This window comes from Chelonoidis abingdonii, chromosome 24 (assembly GCF_003597395.2).
Source record: "Chelonoidis abingdonii isolate Lonesome George chromosome 24, CheloAbing_2.0, whole genome shotgun sequence".
Taxonomy (NCBI): domain Eukaryota; kingdom Metazoa; phylum Chordata; order Testudines; family Testudinidae; genus Chelonoidis; species Chelonoidis abingdonii.
The window spans coordinates 22162555-22182644 of record NC_133792.1 but is presented as its reverse complement, the minus strand read 5'-3'; the positions used below and the strand labels follow the sequence as shown (position 1 = coordinate 22182644).

At 41.5% G+C, this 20090-nt stretch overlaps 1 protein-coding gene across 4 annotated transcripts in view; it reads left to right on the top strand.

The window, feature by feature from the left end:
* TTLL11 (tubulin tyrosine ligase like 11) overlaps positions 1 to 20090 on the top strand; it is a 231818-nt gene that overhangs the window by 83321 nt on the left and 128407 nt on the right. The window contains exon 1 of one of the 4 annotated variants that reach the window (XM_075060651.1): positions 11028 to 11515. The exons of 1 other annotated variant lie outside the window; for it this stretch is intronic. In XM_075060651.1, the coding sequence (XP_074916752.1) occupies positions 11144 to 11515 (372 nt within the window). In that variant the 5' untranslated portion in view covers positions 11028 to 11143. Of the gene's footprint in view, positions 1 to 11027; positions 11516 to 20090 lie in introns of those variants that run through there. 2 more of the 4 variants (XM_075060649.1, XM_032767693.2) reach the window with 2 other exon arrangements.

The following is a 20090-nucleotide window of genomic DNA, read 5'->3' as shown; positions in this document are numbered from 1 at the left end:
CTCAAATTCCTGAGGCCTTTCATATGGCCTGTGATTTGGGTGGTGACTGCTGTTGTTTCAGCTATCTCTGAACAAAGGCTTATTTAACTGTTTCTTCCTTTAGCCTGTATGGAAGGCAGCTGCCACATCTACCAGCTTCAAAAAAGTTTCTTCCAGCTCCCAACCAACCTAACAATTGGGACAAGGGGTTTACCTCTCACATCTTACACGGACACTGCAACCTTTTAAAGGAAGACTTTTTAAAGAACGATTTATTTCTTTAGGAAGTGTTCACAGGTTTACAAATCCTTGATATGTAAATATCAGAAACAAAGCAACAGTGAGCTTTTGTTTAAAGAGACATTATACAGTAACAGTACATAAGAACATAAGAATGGTCCTACTGGGTCAGACCAAAGGTCCATCTAGCCCAGTATCCTGTCTTCCGACAGTGGCCAGTGCCAGGTGCCCCAGAGGGAATGAACAGAACAGGTAATCATCAAGTGATCCATCCCCCGTCGCTCATTCTCAGTTTCTGGAAAACAGCGGCTAGGGACACCATTCCAGCCCATCATCAGATGTCTCCGTTTAACAGGGTGTTGCTATATAGCAGAGTGAGCATCATTACAACACCCATGACATGTCATTTCTAGGCCTTGTCTACACTGCCAATTTACAGCGCTGCAGCGTTCTTGCTCAGAGGTGTGAAAAAACACACCTCAAGCGCTGCAAGTTTCAGCGCTGTAAAGTGGCAGTATAGACAGTGCATCAGCGCTGGGAGCCACGACTACACAGCCACATGAAAGCACTGCTGCGGCAGCGCTCTAACGTTGCTAGTCAAGACATACCCCTAGTGACTTTATTAAGCTGAGAGTATGTCTACACTAGAAACGCTACAGTGGCACAGATGCACTGTTGCAGCTCTGCTCCTGCAGTATTGACACTTACTACAGTGACCGAAGGGCTGCTTCGGTCTCTTTAGTAAATCCACCTCTCCAAGAGGCAGTAGCTACATTGACAGAAAAGTTCTCCTGTCGACCTAGTGCTGTCTACACTTGGGCTTAGGTTGGCTTAACTACATCTCTCAGGGGCATGAATTTTTTTTTTCCACACCTCTGAGCAAAGTAGCTAGATCAACCTAAGTTTTAGGTGTAGAGCAGGCCTGAGTGAGGTCTCTGATTACACACGTTTAACAGACCAAAAACCCTGGTTTTGATGTCGCAGATTATTTCCTCCCTTTCTGTTAATGTTTTTATACTTGCAAGGATGATTTGTTTCTGCATTGCAGAGCTATGCTGATTAAAATAAATAACATGGCTTAGCAAAAACAACAAGCCAGACCTAGGGTAATGCTAGTGAAAATCTTTATTACAGGAGATACTTTCAGAGCCTACTAGCAAGACCTGAACACCCTATGCACTTTACTCCCAGCCCAGTATATTTGATCTCCTCTTAGCCTTTTGTCACACCAGTTTTAGCAGTACAGCACCTCCGATATCAGCTAGTGGGGTAGCAAGAGTACCATGGGCAGGTGAGGTCTTAAAGCTAGGTCCTCAAGTGTTCTGGCAGACAACCTTATAAGATTTAAAAGGTTAATTTACTTACCGCTAATTATGAGATGGGAGTTTGTTTGCAAAACAGAGTCTTGCTGTGTATGTTTACTAAGAACAGGAAACAGACAATGTTCCCTCACTTTCAGGATACTGAAAGCCAGCGGGTATTGAGGTGAGGTTTGTACAATGAAGAGGGGATCTGGGACAGATGTGAAGTTGGGGATCAAAATCCGGTAGTTTAGATGTATCTTTGAGACATTAATTTAAAGGCCGCTAAATCTAAAACATGCATGTTGGGGGAGGGGGGGGAAACAACTCTGGCTTCATTCCTGGAGAGAGATAAATAAAAATGAAGCATTTGGGGCTGGAATCAAAGTCTTTCATTGACTTAAATGGATTCTGGATCAGGACTTTAATATTTATGTAAATGTTGGGGTGGATTTTTTTTGCATAACAAGCCCAGAACAAATTCCAAAAGCCTGCCTGCCTTCCCACAGCAAAGCAAGATGGTCTGAAGAATGTAGGGGAAGGGAGAGAGGACACCATCATAATGGACGTAACATTTTAAGACTGCACATTTAACAAAATAAATAAAGTGCAAGTCCTGATTGTATTTCCAAAGCTTGAGACATTCAGTACTTCACAGTGAGGGTTTTTTGGTTGTTTTCCATCCAATCATTTACTTTACCCTCAGAACACAGAGAATCAGAAATAAGCATTGTTGTTAAAAGACAGAAAAATCTGTCAGTTTCACTTGATGTCTGCAAGCAGGGCTCATAGAATCGGGACAGGGATGAAAAAGGAACATGAACTGGCATTACCAGCCAGCTCTTCACACATCTCAGGAATTCTCTTCAGCCTTGACATGCTGCCATGGGTTTCACTGGAAAGCCAGAAGATCCCACCATACATGCTCCTCTTCTCCCTTACCCTAGGAGCTGATGCTTTCTAGTAGTTAGAGCAAACTTGGAAACAAGGAGCGGGCTGTGTTTCTGTTCCTGAGTAAGGCAGTGTCTGACCTTGATCAAAAAACCTGACTTTGTGCTTTAATTTAACACAGAACATTGGTAACAAAGCAGGAACGTTAACCATGTGCTGAACCTGAGCTGAGCTTTTCTGCATAAAAAAAGATGGATGAATTAGTTCACAGCTGGCTGAAGATTTTGACCCTGGATTCCTCTTGTGTGTTCCACATCAGGTAGCTCCCTTCTTTGTTATTCAGGACAGTAAGGTGATACACTAGAATCCTGGTTAGCCAAAAATACCTGGAGACACCCTCACATGTCTGTAAATGCTTTGATATAACTCAAAGGAGCAGGTTAGATAAATAAGGTTCTATTGGTTGAAATTAGCTGGTATTTCCCTTAGCTGCAGGGGGGTTTGTCTTAGTGGTCTAAGTGTCTCATTTACCAGCCTAATGCTACCTGGAAATGGAGGTTCAAATCCTGCAGTGGGGTTTACATGAAAATAGGGCAAACTCCTGGGCAGAATCTTGCAGTGAGTTTCTTGAGCTGCCATATGAACCAAATCAAGATGTGACATGTGGATCAGGCTGGGTAGTGCTGTCATTGTTTCATCACTGTCAGTCCCTCTCTCTCTCTCAGTGTCACATATCTGCTTGGCTGGTGGAGGTTCTGTTTGGTTAGATGGTTATACAGATTTGCGGTATTCAGGGAGAAACAGAAACCTAATGTCTTGAAGGTTCAGGTTTGTAGTGTAGCCAGAAAATCTCTCCATTACAACTGCAAGCCTCTTTCATGCATGGCCAGTTCCTAAGTTATGTACAAGAGGATTCAGGAATGAGAAATGTCATCTACTATTATGCATATTTTCATCATCTTCTATCATGCAAATTTTTTCCAAAGTATGCAGACATTGTTTTGTTTGCATATGTAGGTCAACCACAAATCTTTGGTGGTCTAACATAAACATTGTGAGCATATGCTTATGTAAACTAATTTAAACCCAGCCCAGGAAGTATAATTACAACAGAGACATTTCCCAAAGACAGATTGTATTTACCAGACATATTTTCTTCTGGCTTTTTAATTTTTAAAACATTGTTTTCCTGTTGACCAGTAAAGGCACAATTATATAAAAAAACAACCTCCCACCATGGTTACAGAAGGAACTGCTTACTATAGAGTAGAGTGGATAGTTCCTATGGATAACTTATTTGATTAACTTTTCCTTGTGTCTGTTTGTGAATTGTCCATGAATGTACAATAGGTTTTCTCAAATTTACTCCTTATTCAAAATGATTTGCGGAGTAAGATCTGCAAATAATTCTTGTTCTGTAGCTTGCAGGAGACCAGTTTAGTGTTGGTGCTGATACAAAAGTTGTGATTTTTTTTTTTTTTGGAAATCACATGTCTCATGATATTTGATGTTGATCCTAAATACCTGGATTCTGGAGTCCTGTGATTACATGAGAATCTCAGCTTTCATTTTTTAAAAGTAGTAAGTTGCTAGTTTTCATGACTACAGGAAAAAGGATGAAACTGTGACCCAAGTTCACCATAAAGACTTAGAAACCAGAGGGAAAATAAAAAGATCCCCAAATTTATTATTCACAAAATTCCCATGAATTTTAAGATAATCTCCTGATGTCCTTTGAAGGCTGACTCATGAGTTTTGCATGCTTGGAGCTTACAATGCTGTTGATATTCCTAATGTGTTGTTTTGATTGGACACGTCATATGGTACACATCAGTTTCCTGACTGCGCAATCATAACTTGTAGAATCAGATTCTCAGATGTTTAAGGATCAAAAATAGTCATTTAGCATTAGTCAGTGAAATGTTTGTGCTTATATAGTAGCATTAAGGCTTCTACCTTTAGTGGCTTCTACCAGCCATTCAGTGGCAATATGATCACACAGGAGTAGCCCTGATATCTATCCAGTACTGAGCAGTTGTTACATATGCACCTTTTGGGAAGGCACGTACACGCATGGAATATACCATGCTACACATGACCCAATAAAGCATGAATCAGCACAGGGATGAGCCCAGCTTTTAGCTAGGAGATAGACAGAGTACAGTACAATCTGAACTCGCAGCCTGCCTGCTACCTCCCTGCGGGGTGAGACTGCCATCTGTGTGATTTGATAGCCCTCTTTTATAGTAATACAGTTACAAAGGCCATTCAAGTAGGACTCAGATCCAGGCCTCTTACTGGCCAGATTACTCCATTATCAGGTACAGTGTTGGGACTGGATAATGTATTGGCTAATGTGTATGAGAGCACCACCGTGTCCTCAGATGACAGAATGTCAGACCTCATCTGATTTGTGGTATCATGGTGGTCCCCTGTATTGTCAGGCCCACCAAGCTGACATAGCTACTGCTAGATGTAAAAGCACCAAGAGTCCTGTGGCACCTTATAGACTAACAGATGTATTGGAGCATGAGCTTTCATGGGTGAATACCCACTTTGTTGAAGTGGGTATCAGACGAAGTGGGTATTCACCCACGAAAGTTCATACTCCAATACGTCTGTTAGTCTATAAAGTGCCACAGGACTCTTTGCTGCTTTTACAGATCCAGAGTAACACGGCTACCCCTCTGATGCTATATGTAAGAGTTTCTTCAGGTAAAAACACTTCATAAATATTTTTCCCATCATAGTTCTGTGTATGAACTAATGGGTCTATAGCTCCTACAGGGAATATGTGTCTGAGCTTTATTACACAAGGATTGCTTGAGCAAATATCTCTGGATGAGGGGCTCTTTAGAATATAAATCTGTGTTTGGCAGCACACAGAAACTTTCAATTTCCCTTGACCTTACAAGAGAGAGATTTTAAAAATTCAGGCTTGTTTGTCCCCTGCCGCTATTTCTAACCTGCAATAAACAGCATGATACGTGCTCCTTCTGCTGTGGCATTGCTACCTTATTACTACTCAACATATGCTTTACTCCCTTACTTTGCAGTAGTGGAATACTACATACAGTCTGACTTCATGCCATACAGGACATACCATCCCCATTTATCTCAACAGGAAATGAAGGTTTTATGCATGCAGCATAAAGCAAACCAGTTATCTGGTATATGACTGGGTAGAAGTAGGTAGTGAATTATTAATCTTTTAGAAACATGGCTCTATCAAAACTTTATATCAAAATACTCCTATGCAGTCATTTTGTTTGGCATCTTCGGGGCATTTCCAGTGCTCAAAAAGCTAGTCAATGTTCGAGCCCATGTCAGCTAAATCCATGGTTTTCCTTCAGCATTTCTGACATCTGTGATGAAAAAGCTCTAACATACATTACAAAGCATTGTCCCCAGGGGGGAGGGGCGGGGAGATGGCTCAGGAGGCTGATAATAGGATAAGGAGCCTTTCACTTTTAGGTTACTAGTTTAAATCCCACCCTAGCTGGCAGTTGCTACCATCTGGTGGCCGTTTGGCAGTCTGTGTGACATGAGTTGTGAATCATAATTGTGGTGTGAGAGGTGTTGGTGAACAGCTGTCATTGCTAAAACCACCACTAGAATTAGCACCCTTTTAGGCAGTCTCAACAGAGATACCAAAGACTGAATGAGTGATGAGAAAAGAGACTCCTCTTTTCCTCCCAGAGGTGGTCCCTTCAGAAAAGGGCTTAGATGTTTGCTGGTTTGTGTGGGATATTACCATGATTTGTGCTGTATCTGATGGATAGAAGACTTCAGCCTCTGGGTCTGTGAAATCAGCAGTTCTGTATTCACACACTACAAAGATTCTTCCTAATATGAAGAGCCCAACACTAACCTTAAAAGGACACATGCATAAGCAACGACGTCTGGAGAGACTGTACCTGCCCAAGGCACAATTTCCTCCTGGTACAGCTCTGCATAGAGTCCTCCTCAGGGCTTTAGCATAAAAGTCATGCTCTCAGGGAATCTCCCGAGTTTTTCATTAAGAATCTGTTCAGCTTTTCAAGCAGGCAAGGCACTACATTTAATAGCCACCTGGCGATGACTGACACTTTCTTAGGTAGAGTCTTCCCCTAATTAATCTCTCAGTGCCCTGCAGGGAGTAGATGTCAGAAGGATAGATACTGCAACTGGATTTTTAAAAGATGTGGCTAATTTTATGATCTCAGGTGATGCTATGCAGGCTGCTATAAGATGTCATCAGGCTGATTAAACTTCATGCTTTGTGATGTGCGCTGAGTCGCTGTCCACCTGTGGGAAAGGATCACCCCTGTTCCTAATTCAGCAGAATCATACGATTAGCCAGGTACATTGTTTTCTATTTCCCCCTTTTCTGTGAAAACAGGAGATGTGATGGCGGATGAAGATGGGATACCAGTCTTTAGACACAGTCTTGTTCCTAAAATCTGACCTACTCTGGTAACTCCTGGAATCCTATCTTCTGTACTTAGAATTCCTCAGGTAGCATTTTAATTTTCCTGACAGTGCTTTTCCTTTCTACTTCCCACCATTGTCTAGATGTCCTTTTAAAAATAATATATATTTTAATAAAGTGATTCCTCCTAACCTCCCATTCAGCCCTGTCCCCTTTGCCACATCAATAACATGATTCCAGTGATTGATAGCATGGTCTGAGCTACTATCTTGTCCTGAATTCTAATTAGTTCTCGAGATCCTTCTTTCTCACACAGAATATTTTAATTTTTTGTAACAGAATAGTGTGGTGCACTTTCTGGAGTAACAAATAAATTTCACAGCAGATTGCAGCGCCACCTACAGGCTAAGTGAAAACATGTCATCCAGGATTTTTTGTTTCCTATTTAACTTTACTAATCGCAAAAAGAAGACATACTTCTGTTATTTAAAAAACTATTCTTCAGGTTCCCCCAGGAGTTTTCAGATTCATTGTCTTTCCTGAATTAATATTTTGATATATTTGATTTAATTGTGCATAAATCAAAGTATTATATTTGCTTATTTTATATGTCTATAAGAGCAATTGTTTTCACTGAAAAATGCCAATTTTCATGCTATCCATCTGATCCATTAAAATAACTTGGGTAGTTCTTTGTTTGGGGAGTTCAATGTCTTGAATCTCATCTGTAAACTTACTGGCAATCTGTGCAGATCACAGAGCACTGGTGTGATGAAACTCACTTTATTAAGAGTATTGCTGCATTCTGTATTAGCTTCAGTTTCTGAGTTATCTCAGTATGCAAAGCATTACAATCCTCTAGTCTCAAAGTGACAAAGGGTCGTATTGGCCAGCTCTGTATCAGCTAAATTAGGTATGTCGGATTAGTAGCTTAATTAACAATATTCTTACATACTAGATTCATACTTTGAAATTGAACCTCCTTAAGTTCTGTCCTTGTTTATATCAATCTTACAGTAATTGATTCAGGTATTTTCTGATGAAAGACGTCAGTTTGGCAAAGCTGGAAACGGTTGTTCTCTAATGGCAGAACAGATACAGCCAAGCCATGAGCCTGTAAATTTCCCCACATTGCTTTGCCAAAGGTCTTACCTCTGCCAGCACATTCATTCTCTGAAGCCTGTTCAGTACATCGTCCCTCTGTTGATCCTGTGAACAAGGGGGCCAATTAATGATGGTGATTTTGGGGATGATTTTAGGTCCTGAGCTAGACTATATCCAACCCATTTTACGTTGGACTGTTAACAGCCTTTATTTTATTAATTTTTATTAATACTACTATTTTATTTATTTATTATGCTACCAAGCCATCCATCAAGAAAGCCAAGTCCAGCAATTCCTTTTCAGCAACAATTAATATGTACGTTACTAAGAAAGGCCAGGCCAATTTTGGAGTGTGTGTATTCTGAAGGAGATATAAAGGGTTTTGAAACACAAGTGCCCTCCAAGATCAAGATTCCTGAACAGCCAGTTCTGTTTTAGTACAGGGTTAATGTAGGAGACTGTCATTCTGCAAACACAGGAATGGCGGCTTCCTGTGCTGCTCTCTGATTTTGCACCTTGAATTATTATTTTTAGGCAAGCAAAGGACATGTCTGACTCTAAGGAGATGTTATTATTCTAGTGCGCACATCTAATCTCAGCACGAGTCATTTCAGAGAAAGGGAAAGGAAATCCACCATGAAGATGAAGAACCTCTGTCATAAACAGAGAGTTAAGGGTTAATGTTTCCTTTACCTGTAAGGGGTTAACAAACAGTGAAACCGGGAACACCTGACCAGAGGACCAATCAGGAGACAAGATACTTTCAAATCTCGGTGGAGGGAAGTCTTTGTTTATGTGTTCTTTTCTTTGTCTGTTGTCATCTCTGGGATCTGAGAGTGACCGGACGTACTACAGGCTCTCTAATTTCCTATTCAAGTAGTAAGTGCAAGTAGAAAGGCGGTTTAGTCTTTTTAATTGGTTTTCTTTATTTGCAAATGTGTATCTGGCTGGTAGAGTTTTAATGTGTATTTGGCTGGAAGTATTTTAAATTGTATTTCTGCTGGAGGAGGCTTCTCTCTAGTTTCTATAAGCTGAAAGACCCTGTAATATTCCATCTTGAATTTACAGTGATTATCTTTACTCTTTCTTTCTTTTATTAAAAGTTTTGCTGTTTTAAAGACCTGATTAATATTTCCTCTGGTTAAGGCTCAAAGGAAACTGAGTTGGTATTCACCAGGGAATTGGTGGGAGAGAAGAGGAGTGGAGGTGGAATTCCTCTATGTTTTAAGATTCAAGGAGTTGAATCACAGTGATCTTCCAGGGTAACCCAGGGAGGGGAAGCTTGGGAGAGGCAACGGTTAAGGAAAGAGTTTACTTTCCTTGTGTCAAGATCCAGGGGATCTGGGTCTTGGGGTCCCCAGGAAAGGTTTTGGGGAGACCAGAGTTTATCAGGCACTCCAAGTCCTGATTGGTAGCAGCTATCAGATCTAAGCTGGTAATTAAGCTTAGGGGGATTCATGCTGGTACCCCATCTTTTGAACACTAAGGTTCAGAGAGGGGCTAGATACCATGACAGCCTCAGTCACTGCTGCAGAACATTGTATTGGCTTTGGCCTAGTGGAGCTGTGCCTGTGATGAATCTTGTCAAGCCCAAACTAGAGTGTCTAATAAGAAATCATACCACTTTACTCTTCTCAGCTACCTCTCCTATTCTACATGGTCCATCTGTAAAAGCCAGACTGGCAGGAGAGTTGGGAAAGGGGGAGGTCAGGCTGTGTGTCTGCTGGGCTGTACTAGATTTTTAAAACGTATCCTGAAACTAAAGACAGAGATTTGATAATCCTTGTCTAAGGGTGAATGTTCCTTAGCTGGCCTGGGATTTTTGTGGGGAGGTCATCCCTTCCGTCACTGAAAATGTTCACTGCAAAGGAGAGAGACAAAGATCCCTACACAGGGTAACTTCCACAACATTTGCTGGGGGGAGAATGCATATGCTCCTTGCTACTCGTAAAGGGATTAATTTGCAGGCCTCAGTCCCTGCACACCATGCCAAACATTGTCCTCAGTAAGTCCTCCCATGAAAGCCTTCTGTGACACTGCACCTCATATTCTTCAGTCATATTATTATATTATGACATAGTTATGATGTATTTTATGCAAGTCATGTGATGTCACTGAAAATGTTATGATTTGCTGAATGATTATCCTGTTTGAATGATTCATTTTTGTATCTGAAGTTATGAATATTGACTATGTCTCTATTTCAAACATAGTTACACCTGGGGAACACCCACTAGACAAGATACTTTCATTCTAGACAGTGGATGGGGAACAGGCCATTAAGAAAACAATAGGCCTTAGGAGAAGCTTATCTCCCACCTGGGGAGCTGTCCTGAGAATGTAACAAACAGCTGCCAGTAATGGCTGATTTGACTCTGCAAGGACATATGATGAGACTGCATGTCTCTAGATTCCATCCTGGGATGTCAGTGTTTTTCCACAAATGAGGCTGCGAACCAAGCTTAGAAACAAAGGGGTCTCACCATATGCAAAAGCTTTATAAGGCAGGGTGTGACATCATCTGGTGTTCTTCACTCCCCACACCAGCAGACTCCTGGAAACACCTGAGGAACAAAGACTGAACTGGGGGAAGTGCTGGACCCTGGCTAAAGGGATTTTTGGCCTGTGACTGGAACACATGGGGAGTCCAAGCTGTAAGCAAGTGCAGCGTGTCCCTTAAACTGCTGCAGTTCAGGTGGCTGTAGTACATTACATAACCCACTAGTATTGTGGGTCAACCAAATAGCCCTTCTTGCCCTGTCCTCCAAAAGAAATTGCCCACAGGAGGGATTCCTGAGTCTTTGACCCCCCAGCACACTGCCCGTCTCCAGTCCTTTTCTTTTTTTCCCCACTCCCAAGATGGCTACCTTGATAGCTTCAGGTCTATTGGCTCAGAGCTTGCCTCCTACTTCCAAAATGGCCTCCTTCATAGCTTCAGTCCTACTGGTGAATAGCTTTCTGCCCATTGCAAAGATGGTAGCCGTAGCCACAGTCACGTGACCATAACCAAGGTCTACGCCCCGCCCTTCGCATCTGTGATTTCCCCAGGGGAGGGAGGGGGCTGGGCGGCGTGATTGCCTTTGACGTTTATTGGTCCTTTGCGCTTCCCGTCTCGGCCGTTGCCAACCACCTGAGCGAACATGGCAACGGGAGCCGCCCGGAGGGACGCGGCAATGACAGCGGCTGGAGGGGCCCGGGGCAGGTCTGTCGCCTGGTAATGGAGTCGGCCGGGACCGAGCCCGAGCCCGAGCGCTGCCCCCCGGCCCAGGAGCCGCCAGTGTCCCCGGCCCTCCCCGCCGAGGAGCCAGAGCGGAGCGAGGCTGCCCCAGAGCCCCAGCAGGAGGCCGAAGGGGTCCCCCCGCCGGCCCCGGTTGCTCAGGGCAGGAGGCCCAGTGGCCCGGGATCGAAGGGTCAGGCCAAGCGGTGCAGTGCGGGGAAGGGGGGCCGGGGCAAGCGAGGCTCGACCCGCCGTGCCGGGGAGGAGGGAGGCCGGCCCGCCCGGCGGGCCCATGTCACCGTGGACAGCTCCAAGGCCAAGACCTCGCTGGAGGCGCTGAAGATCAGCTTGCGGCAGCTCCGCTGGAGAGAGGTAAGGGACCCGCTCCCGCGGCGCACAGCTCCCGCGGGGCACGGCCTGCGCGCTCCACGGCCCGGGCTCCCCCGCGGCTCTGCCTCCCCGCGCCCCATATCTCCCGTCGGGCTGCTCCGAGCCTTCCCCGAGCTCAGTGCTCCCCCGTAGCCCTGCGTGGGCCCCTCAGAGCCCCCGGGACTCCTCTGTGCGCGACCCCTTTCGCCCCAGCCGCTTCCCTTCTGCCCGCTCCAGCATGCCTCCGTCAGCCCCCGGATCTCTACTAGCCCAATAGTGCTCTGTAAGCCCCGCTCCATAGCTGTCTCTCTCACCTCATTTCCCTCCAGTAGTTCTGTCATCCAGTCCAGGGATGCCGCTTGTGCAAAAATGGGCTTAGTAGCAAAGGTTGCCATCCATTTGGAGTCTTCTGGCTATTGTTTTGACATTTCTTGTATTGTATAATTAGATGTCAGATCATGTGGCTGGATTTTAAAAGGACTTGGTAACTTCGTGACTATTAATACCTTCTGTAATTAGGTATGCTAAAATAGGGTAATTGGATTTCATGCTTCATGGGTTAAACTGGCCATTGTAAGAGGCAAGAAGGAAACTTACCACCTGAATACAATTGCCGGCTGCATTTTGTTTCCCTCCCCAAAGAAATGCTAAATATAGGTCACCGCCATCTATAGAAAATGAGGCCTTGATGGACCAGAGATCTCATCTGATATGGCAAATTCTCTGTTATGTTGTAAAAGTAAATTCAGATATAGGTGAGCTTGAAGTCATGATAAAGAACATTTTGTATTAATTGAAAAATGACAATATTAAACAGTTTAACAAAATACCTGTCATTGGCTTTTTAAAATGACTAAACCGGGAAAGAGTAGGAACTTCCTTGAAAGGGTTGTATGGGGGAGAGAATAAAAGATAATATTTAAAATGTCACATGATAAACACTGAAATATTTCAGAAATATTTCCCAATTGCAAAATGTTAATCAGGTCTCAGACTCTAAAGACTTCTCACCTGCACTGGTTGCATGGCTCCATGGAACCGAGCTGATAGGTCTCTTATAGCTGGCCACTTCCCCAAGGATTTCTATAATGAGGTTGGGGGCACAGAGACGTAATAAGGCCTGGGAATGCATTCTCTTTTCACCTGGAGCCCTATAGAGTTTGGGGGAGGGGAGGAATGTTACATGGCATCTTCCCCACTTCATTGCTGCCTTTGACATGCCAGCTTCTCCCTGATCCCCTCCTTCCCTTCATCCCACAGATGATTCCATAGCTCCATGGAGGTAGCTGCCCCCTCTTCCATGTTGGAAGGAGAGAACTTTGCATGGAGGAAGCCCTCCCTGTATAGATCTGAGGGATGCAATCCGGTCCATATTACTCCTAACAGAACTGGACATTTGTAACCCCAAAAAACTATTTTCTGGAGGATTGGGGCAGAGTAGATCTGACTCTCCTGTTCCTTTATAATATTCAGAACGTTGTAGGTGCCCTACAGCACAGACAGACACATTCCCTGACATGAAAAACTTGGATATTACTTACTCTAATATGTGCATATAACATTAGAATCAGTTGTTTTCTTCAGCCTAACTTTTGCCTTGTGCTCATGTATTGTATTGTTAGACAGTTTTAGGTAGCTTTAATTATCAAGTAATGACATTGCAGGGTGGTCTATTAGTCCTATTCTACCTGAACACTTCTGATAACTTTACTTTTCCTCGGTTTCTTGTGTGAGTTACTTATAAATTGAAAACTGAGAAGTATTTCTTCGTTAACTCTTATTCTGTATATTTCTTTAAGGTAACATTGCATTGCATAGATTTGTTACGACTGCCAACAATTTCAGTGACTGCTTTTATATTTAGTAACACTGCAATATAATCCATTGTTGTAGTTGTATTCTGACTAATATGTGTGATAACACTAGAAAAACTTTTCAGTATTTGCAGATTCAAAATCTGATTTTTGCAATGAGAAGTAAGTGATGAAATAATGCACTTATCTTAAAGTATAAAACAGAATCCTGTAGAGTTCATGTTAAACCACATGGACTTTCTGACACTGCTGTGATCGGGTCTCTAGGTGAAATTGTAGCACTCTTAAAGCCAGGATTTTAGCCCATATATTATATGTACAGTGATTAACTGATCCAGCATGTGAAGTTGATTGGGTAAAAAAAAAAGGTCTAGTCAGTGGGTGCTGGAAACCACTTTTATCATTATTAGGTTTGACTCAAGGCACTGGACAACAGAGTTTGTAAACCAAGATGAATTTCATACAGTATTTTTAAATACATCTCTGCTCCTGTTTCCTATTATTTGATATGTATATACTTAAAACATTATGGAAATAGAATCTATTGTATTTCAGCCTTTGATTTTCTGCAACAAGATTTAAAAAATAAAACTTCCCTTGCATAAAAGCCCAAATCATCATCTTATGTGCACATTACAAAATAGGAACAAAAATCAATGGTGTGAAATTATTACCTGATAGATTTGCTCCTTGTTACACTGATACATAGGTGCACCTGTTGAGTGTCCACCTGCAGCTTTTCTCCAGTCTTTTGTAGGTAAAGAGCAGAACAGTGGTGTTCTACCATTTAATTTGTCTGCTGTAGAGTTAAAGTTTATACAAGACTCATCCACATATTACTGTAATGAGTGCTTCTGAAAGTCTGATAAATACTAAAATTAACTGATAAACTTGGCTGAGTATAAATGTAATCCACAGGACTAAATTTATGTCCCTTATGTTTGACCTGTTTTGAGCATCTGATTCCCCAGATTGCTCAGTATTATGTTTTCTGTCCCAGAAATGGAATTATGCACACCCTATTGTTTTCCTCTTGAACATGTACATTGTATTATCAGCATTCTCCTTCCAGCTCTTTATCCCACAGTAGCAATCACTTCGGATTTGCTTAATCTTTATTGATGGAGACAATAAACAAATATCCTTTCTCCTCCACCCATTAATTCAGTCAATATCTTTCATTTAATCTGCCTTGCTTCTCTTTCTGACCTCTTTTCCATTCTTCTGAATAATGGCTTTTCAGCCAAAATAGTGACTCTTAAGGCATTTGGCTATACCACTTACAGTCAGTCATAATTAATTCTGCCCAAACAAGTCCTTATAATAAATTTGTATAGGTTTGCAACCCACTATATTAAAGTGTCTTTTCAAGTGTCTTTTTTCTCTAGTTCATCAGAGAAGAACTGTGGCTCGTTTGAATGGTATACTTATAAAATTTTGCTTTCTTTCTCAGATTCTGTTACCTCTGCATGACTGACTGAAATTTGTGAGCCTAAAGCTTAGATAGAAAGATGAGGGATGTTAAATATTTAGTAGATTAGCTGGAGGTGTTTGTGATCTTAAGTTTCTCTAGTAGGAACTTTATCAGAATAAAAGGATTGGTCCTTCCTTAAAGTGATAGAAGCATGATAAGAAATAACGTGTATGTCCAAAATATGTGAACAAATTTTAATGTGTGACAAACACAAAATTTCAGTTAGAAGAGGGGGTTGAATGAGGAATAATGGTGACAGTTTAGGCTATGTCAGTATAAGTTATGTCACTTGGGGGTGTGAATAAGCCACTCCCTGAGTGACGCAAGTTACACCAACCTAAGCACTGGTGTGGATAGTGCTATGCAGGTGGGAGAGCTTCTCCCACAAACATAGCTGCCGCTGCTTGCAGGGGCTGGAGTAATTAAGTTCATGGGAAAGCTCTCTCTTAGTGATGCAGTGTAGTGAAGCCATAGCCTTAGAATGCCAACTATTGTGTGCGTAATCCCCAAGTTAAAGACTAGATTGGAACAGACTTTTGATTAACACACCCATCCAGGTCATACATGCTAAGTTTGCCATTTTAAAACGAGCCCTTCTAATTCTTTCATTTATCTGAACACCAAAAATTTTAATATTCAGTTATTGCCAGGGATCCTAGAAATCCATTTGTCACAGAAAGACGTGGAAAAATGCAGAATTTATGTTTTTACAGAGAATCTTTTGTTTTTACATTTTGTGAAAAAATAAAAACATCTACTGTGGAACCCCAATTATCTGAGCTAATTGGGACTGGGGTCAGAATAGATAATCAAAAATTCAGAGAATGGGTGGGGCTTAGGCTGTCAGTTTAAAAATTGTAAATACATCAATAAAATGTGTTCAGTGGATGCCTATATATATATTATGGGTAGGGAAACTAAAGTTCAGCATTTCGTTGTAACTGAGGAAAAACTTGGATTTTTATATTTTATATTGATGAATGTTTTTTTTAATCATGGAAAACTAGGATCCCTGGTTATCAGGTAGTTTAAATTACATGATATACCATAAAGAGAGAGACAAGGTAGGTGAGGTAATATCTTTTATTCCACCAACTCTTGTAGGTGGAATGGATAAGCTTTTGAGCTTCACAGAGCTCTTCAGGTCTGGTGAAGGTAAACAGGGTGTCTGAGTAGGATAATTAGTCAAAATAGGAGGCAGTTTCATCTTGCTGTGGCATCTGATCAGGGGGTTATTTTTTTAAGCCTTTTGCTTCCTCGTCAGTCCCAGATTCAGGCACCTGTTTCCCTTTGGGCAGTGGCTGAATCTTATGTGCAGTGCAGGCTCATAGGGACCATATTATACTCGGGCTGCACTCTGGTCACTCATATCATACTATCGTTATTCTACACTGTCACAGAATAGGTCAGATTCCCTTGCCTGCTTGAAGAAGGAACATGCAAATTGCCTTTCCCAACACCTAGTGGAGATTTAAAATTATGAAAATGCACTTGTATAAGTAAAGTGTCTTGTCAGATATGGGATGGGAAGGAAACTTCAGGAAAATGGTGAAAAAAGAAAGAAATTCAAACTTGTAAAATTCATGTCTTGATTTCCACCAAATTCTCTCCCCCCCACAGTCTAACAACAAGATGCTGCCTGTGAAATTGCAGGGAAGTTGATTTGGTTTTGGGGAAGCTGAAAATGAGATTTATGACAAGAAACTGCCTGAACTACAGAGCAACTGGCAAGCAGCTGCTATAACAACTGGAGTAGCAAACCAGTTTTTTTGGGAGGGGGGTGGGCTTTTAAATAGCATATGTAGATTAAGTCTAACTGTTACCTCATTAAGGGTCAGATTCTATCCTTTAAATATGTAGTGATGTTCACTGAATGTCTTCGAGGACTTGTTCTTTTACAGACAGTTGCTGAGCATTTTAAAAACTGGTCCATAGCGTAGTGAAATTCATTCGTAACCTGTGTTACTTTTACTATACTAATACTAGTATTAATTCACTGACTTTAGTATTGATTGCACTATATTTAATGGCACTCTAAAAGTATAGAGAATTAAGTGACAGCAGTTAATAGCAGTGTTAGGTTTTACTTCAAGCATGAACTGTCAGTTTCTGTAAGAAATGGGTGTAGCGTATGTGTTTCTGATCTCTTGTGTAACTGGCCATGAAGAAGTTTTCTAGTGCTCTGTTCTTGGTCCATCTTGATGGTGACATTTCTCCTTAAAGAGAAATGGAGTGTAGTACAAACCAGTGATCTAATGTCTCTGGTGTAATAGCAAGTGCATGTTAAAGAGACAAAAATGTTTACAGCTACAAGATAGGAAACCTTATTTTTGCAACACTTTGCATTAGTACACCTCTATCTTGATATTACGCTGTCCTTGGAAGCCAAAAAATCTTATGGTGTTATAGGTGAAACCATGTTATATTGAACTTGTTTTGATCCACCGGAGTGCACAGCCCCCCCCCCCCCCCCGAGCACTGCTTATTCGTGTTATATCGGGTGGCGTTATATCAAGGGAGCGGTGTAATATTCTTTTGCCGTCCACAAGATTTGCCATTTTTGCTAATTACTGGCAAATACCATTCATTGTGACCCATATATACCTTGTGCAGTATGACACTCTCCACTTACACTCAATTCTTGGCAACTTTTTCTTCATTTATAAGCAATTTTTAGGTCTGCCACATTAAGTGATATAGAGGACAAATGCCTGAAGCAGGAGAGCCTTTTTGACAGTAGTATACTGTCACCGATGGAGAGAGGAAAAATTGTCCTCCAAAGAGTTTTGATTCAAGGATATGTTGTTCAGTGAGTGTTGCTGTAAGAGTTACCCAAGAGCATTTCAGCCAAGCATACAGAAGTGCTCACAGAGGCTATAGTGAAACTAGTGAGGTATCTGTCCATTTAGCTATGCGCTAGCACTATCTTTATAAAGGCAGGAGTGATGATAAATCTGAGCAAAGAAAATTACAGTAACTTGGATCGAAACCAGCTTATTACTAAATAGGGATGCTAGTGCTGATTCACTGACTTGTATGGGTTTTAGAAGGATTCATAGTGCCTGGGGCAAGATGGGATTAGAGCTCCTTTCTGACCTGACCCCTTGTAGCCCCACCACATAAGGGGTTCTGTCACTTATCCCTCCTTGATTTCTTTTACCCTCGCCTTTTTTTTGACCACTGCTCTCCTGTTTTCTTGCAACCTCCCTCTTTGTGTTCTGTGTTTTTTGCTACCCTGAATATTCTTCTGATCTTTAAGTCCTCCAAAATCCTTAGCAAGTCCAAGCTCCTCATATTGTCTCTGTGAGCTATTCACTCAACATCTTCCCTGCAGTGGCTCCTGCATCCTTTCTCTGTGGCTGTATCAAGCATCAGTCAGACATGTCTCTTGTTGCATTAATCAAGACTGACTTGCTGTTGAACAGTTCATTTTATGGGAGTCCGCAAGCCCAGGACAGCTGCCTTCTGGCTTCTAGGTGGTGGCCCTGACAAAGACACCAAAGTATTCACTGGCCATTGTATTACAACACTTTCCATTGGGCACATAGTTCTGTTATGAGTCCTTGCTAGTCTTCTGCACTGGACTGCAGCTCCAGCTAGTACACTGGTTAACACACCTTTCTGTATTAGTTGCATCATGGTAGCTGCTGCATCCTTACACTTAAAAGTGCTCTGGAGACTTGAAAACTTGCTTTCTTAAGAGCTTTAGAGCTTTGTAGTACAGATCTTCTGATTATCAAAGCCCTCAGTTTTTATGAAGGATTTGGATATCTCTGAGAACTTTGTAAAATTAGGTTTACCTGTACTGAACAGCATATATTATGCTTTTTCAGTAATCACTTACCTAAACCATTGCAGTTCTTTCAGAGGTTTCTGTATTGATTTCAAACTGGCTGTTTACATAACTTTCCTGGTTGCTCCCAAAGCCTTTTTTCTTTTTTTGTTAGACTTCTGATGCCTAAGGAGTTTTCTCCTTCATGTCCTGTAGTTTCTTGGTCATGTTGGAACTGTTATACCGTGTCATAGAAGAACCTCTTGGAGGGAGGGACTGAGAGTTTAGGACACTTAATGAGGTCCATGTCCACTTCACTTGATTACTTTTGCATACTCTCCAGAGGGGGAAGGAGAAGATGGTGGTGGTGATGGGAATCCAAAGGAGCAGGCATATAGCCTTCAGACCTCCAAGAATCCTCTTTGAATTCCACTTTGAGTACTTTGTTCTGGCTCCTGCAGTTGCTGTTGGTTGCAGCATTCTTCACTTCTGATCCTAACCTGTTCTGTGCTGTTTTCTTGTGTGTGCCAATTACCATGTTTCATCCTAGAGGTGGCTACAGCTCAGTAGTGAGTAAAATGATTTCTGTAGATCACTTTTAAAGTGCTTCAGAATCCTTTGGGATCAAAGGAGCTATTTCAATACAATGATTTTATATTGAAAATAGCTGAGATGTTTAACCTAACTTAATGGACAGTTTTAGTGTTGTCTGAAACTTTAGTGGTAAACAATAGGCCCAGTTGTCTGTTACCCTGCACCATTTACACCAGGGCAAAATGGGTTGCAATTTATATCCACTTTACACCGGTATAAATAACTACAGAGTACAAGACCACGGAGAATCAAGCACAATATCTTTCTGAAATATCAATATTAATTTGTCATTCATGTAGTAATATTAAAGGGTTCTAATGAGAACAGGAATCTAAAAGCAATACTCTGTATTTATAACTGGAAACAAGGAATGTCATATAAAAACACTGAAGCACTGCAGTTTACATTAATAAAACATTTGTAGAAAAGTGGACTCTTCACTTATTGAAGCTCTGTTAATTTATACTTCCATATATAAATGAATGTTTTATGCAGGATTGTTACCTTTACAATGACAGATTAATATTGAAAAGGAAAAAAGTTTGATTTTCCGGGAGACATTTTATTTCTGAATCTGTTTAAAAAAGAACCCTCCCATCCAGTCCCAAACAAACCTCATTTTCTTCCCCTTCTTTTTCCAGCGGATTCACTTCTTTAGGAGATATTTTCACTTCCTTTAAATATGCTGTTACTAACATCTAAAAACAATACAGAGAAATGTAGCAAAATGTTTCTTGGCCTGTTTTGACATCTGATGTTTGTGTTGTCATCAGTGTTTACAGGGGAGTATTTAGCAAGTGGGTTAAAGATGAATTGATTTAAAAAAAAAAAAAGTTTGCCAATAGGAGGAGCCGTTGGGCTGCTCCAAATGACAGTTCTTCTGTTGTTCCTTTTTTGTCTTTTTGCACGTTAAGTTGTCATTTG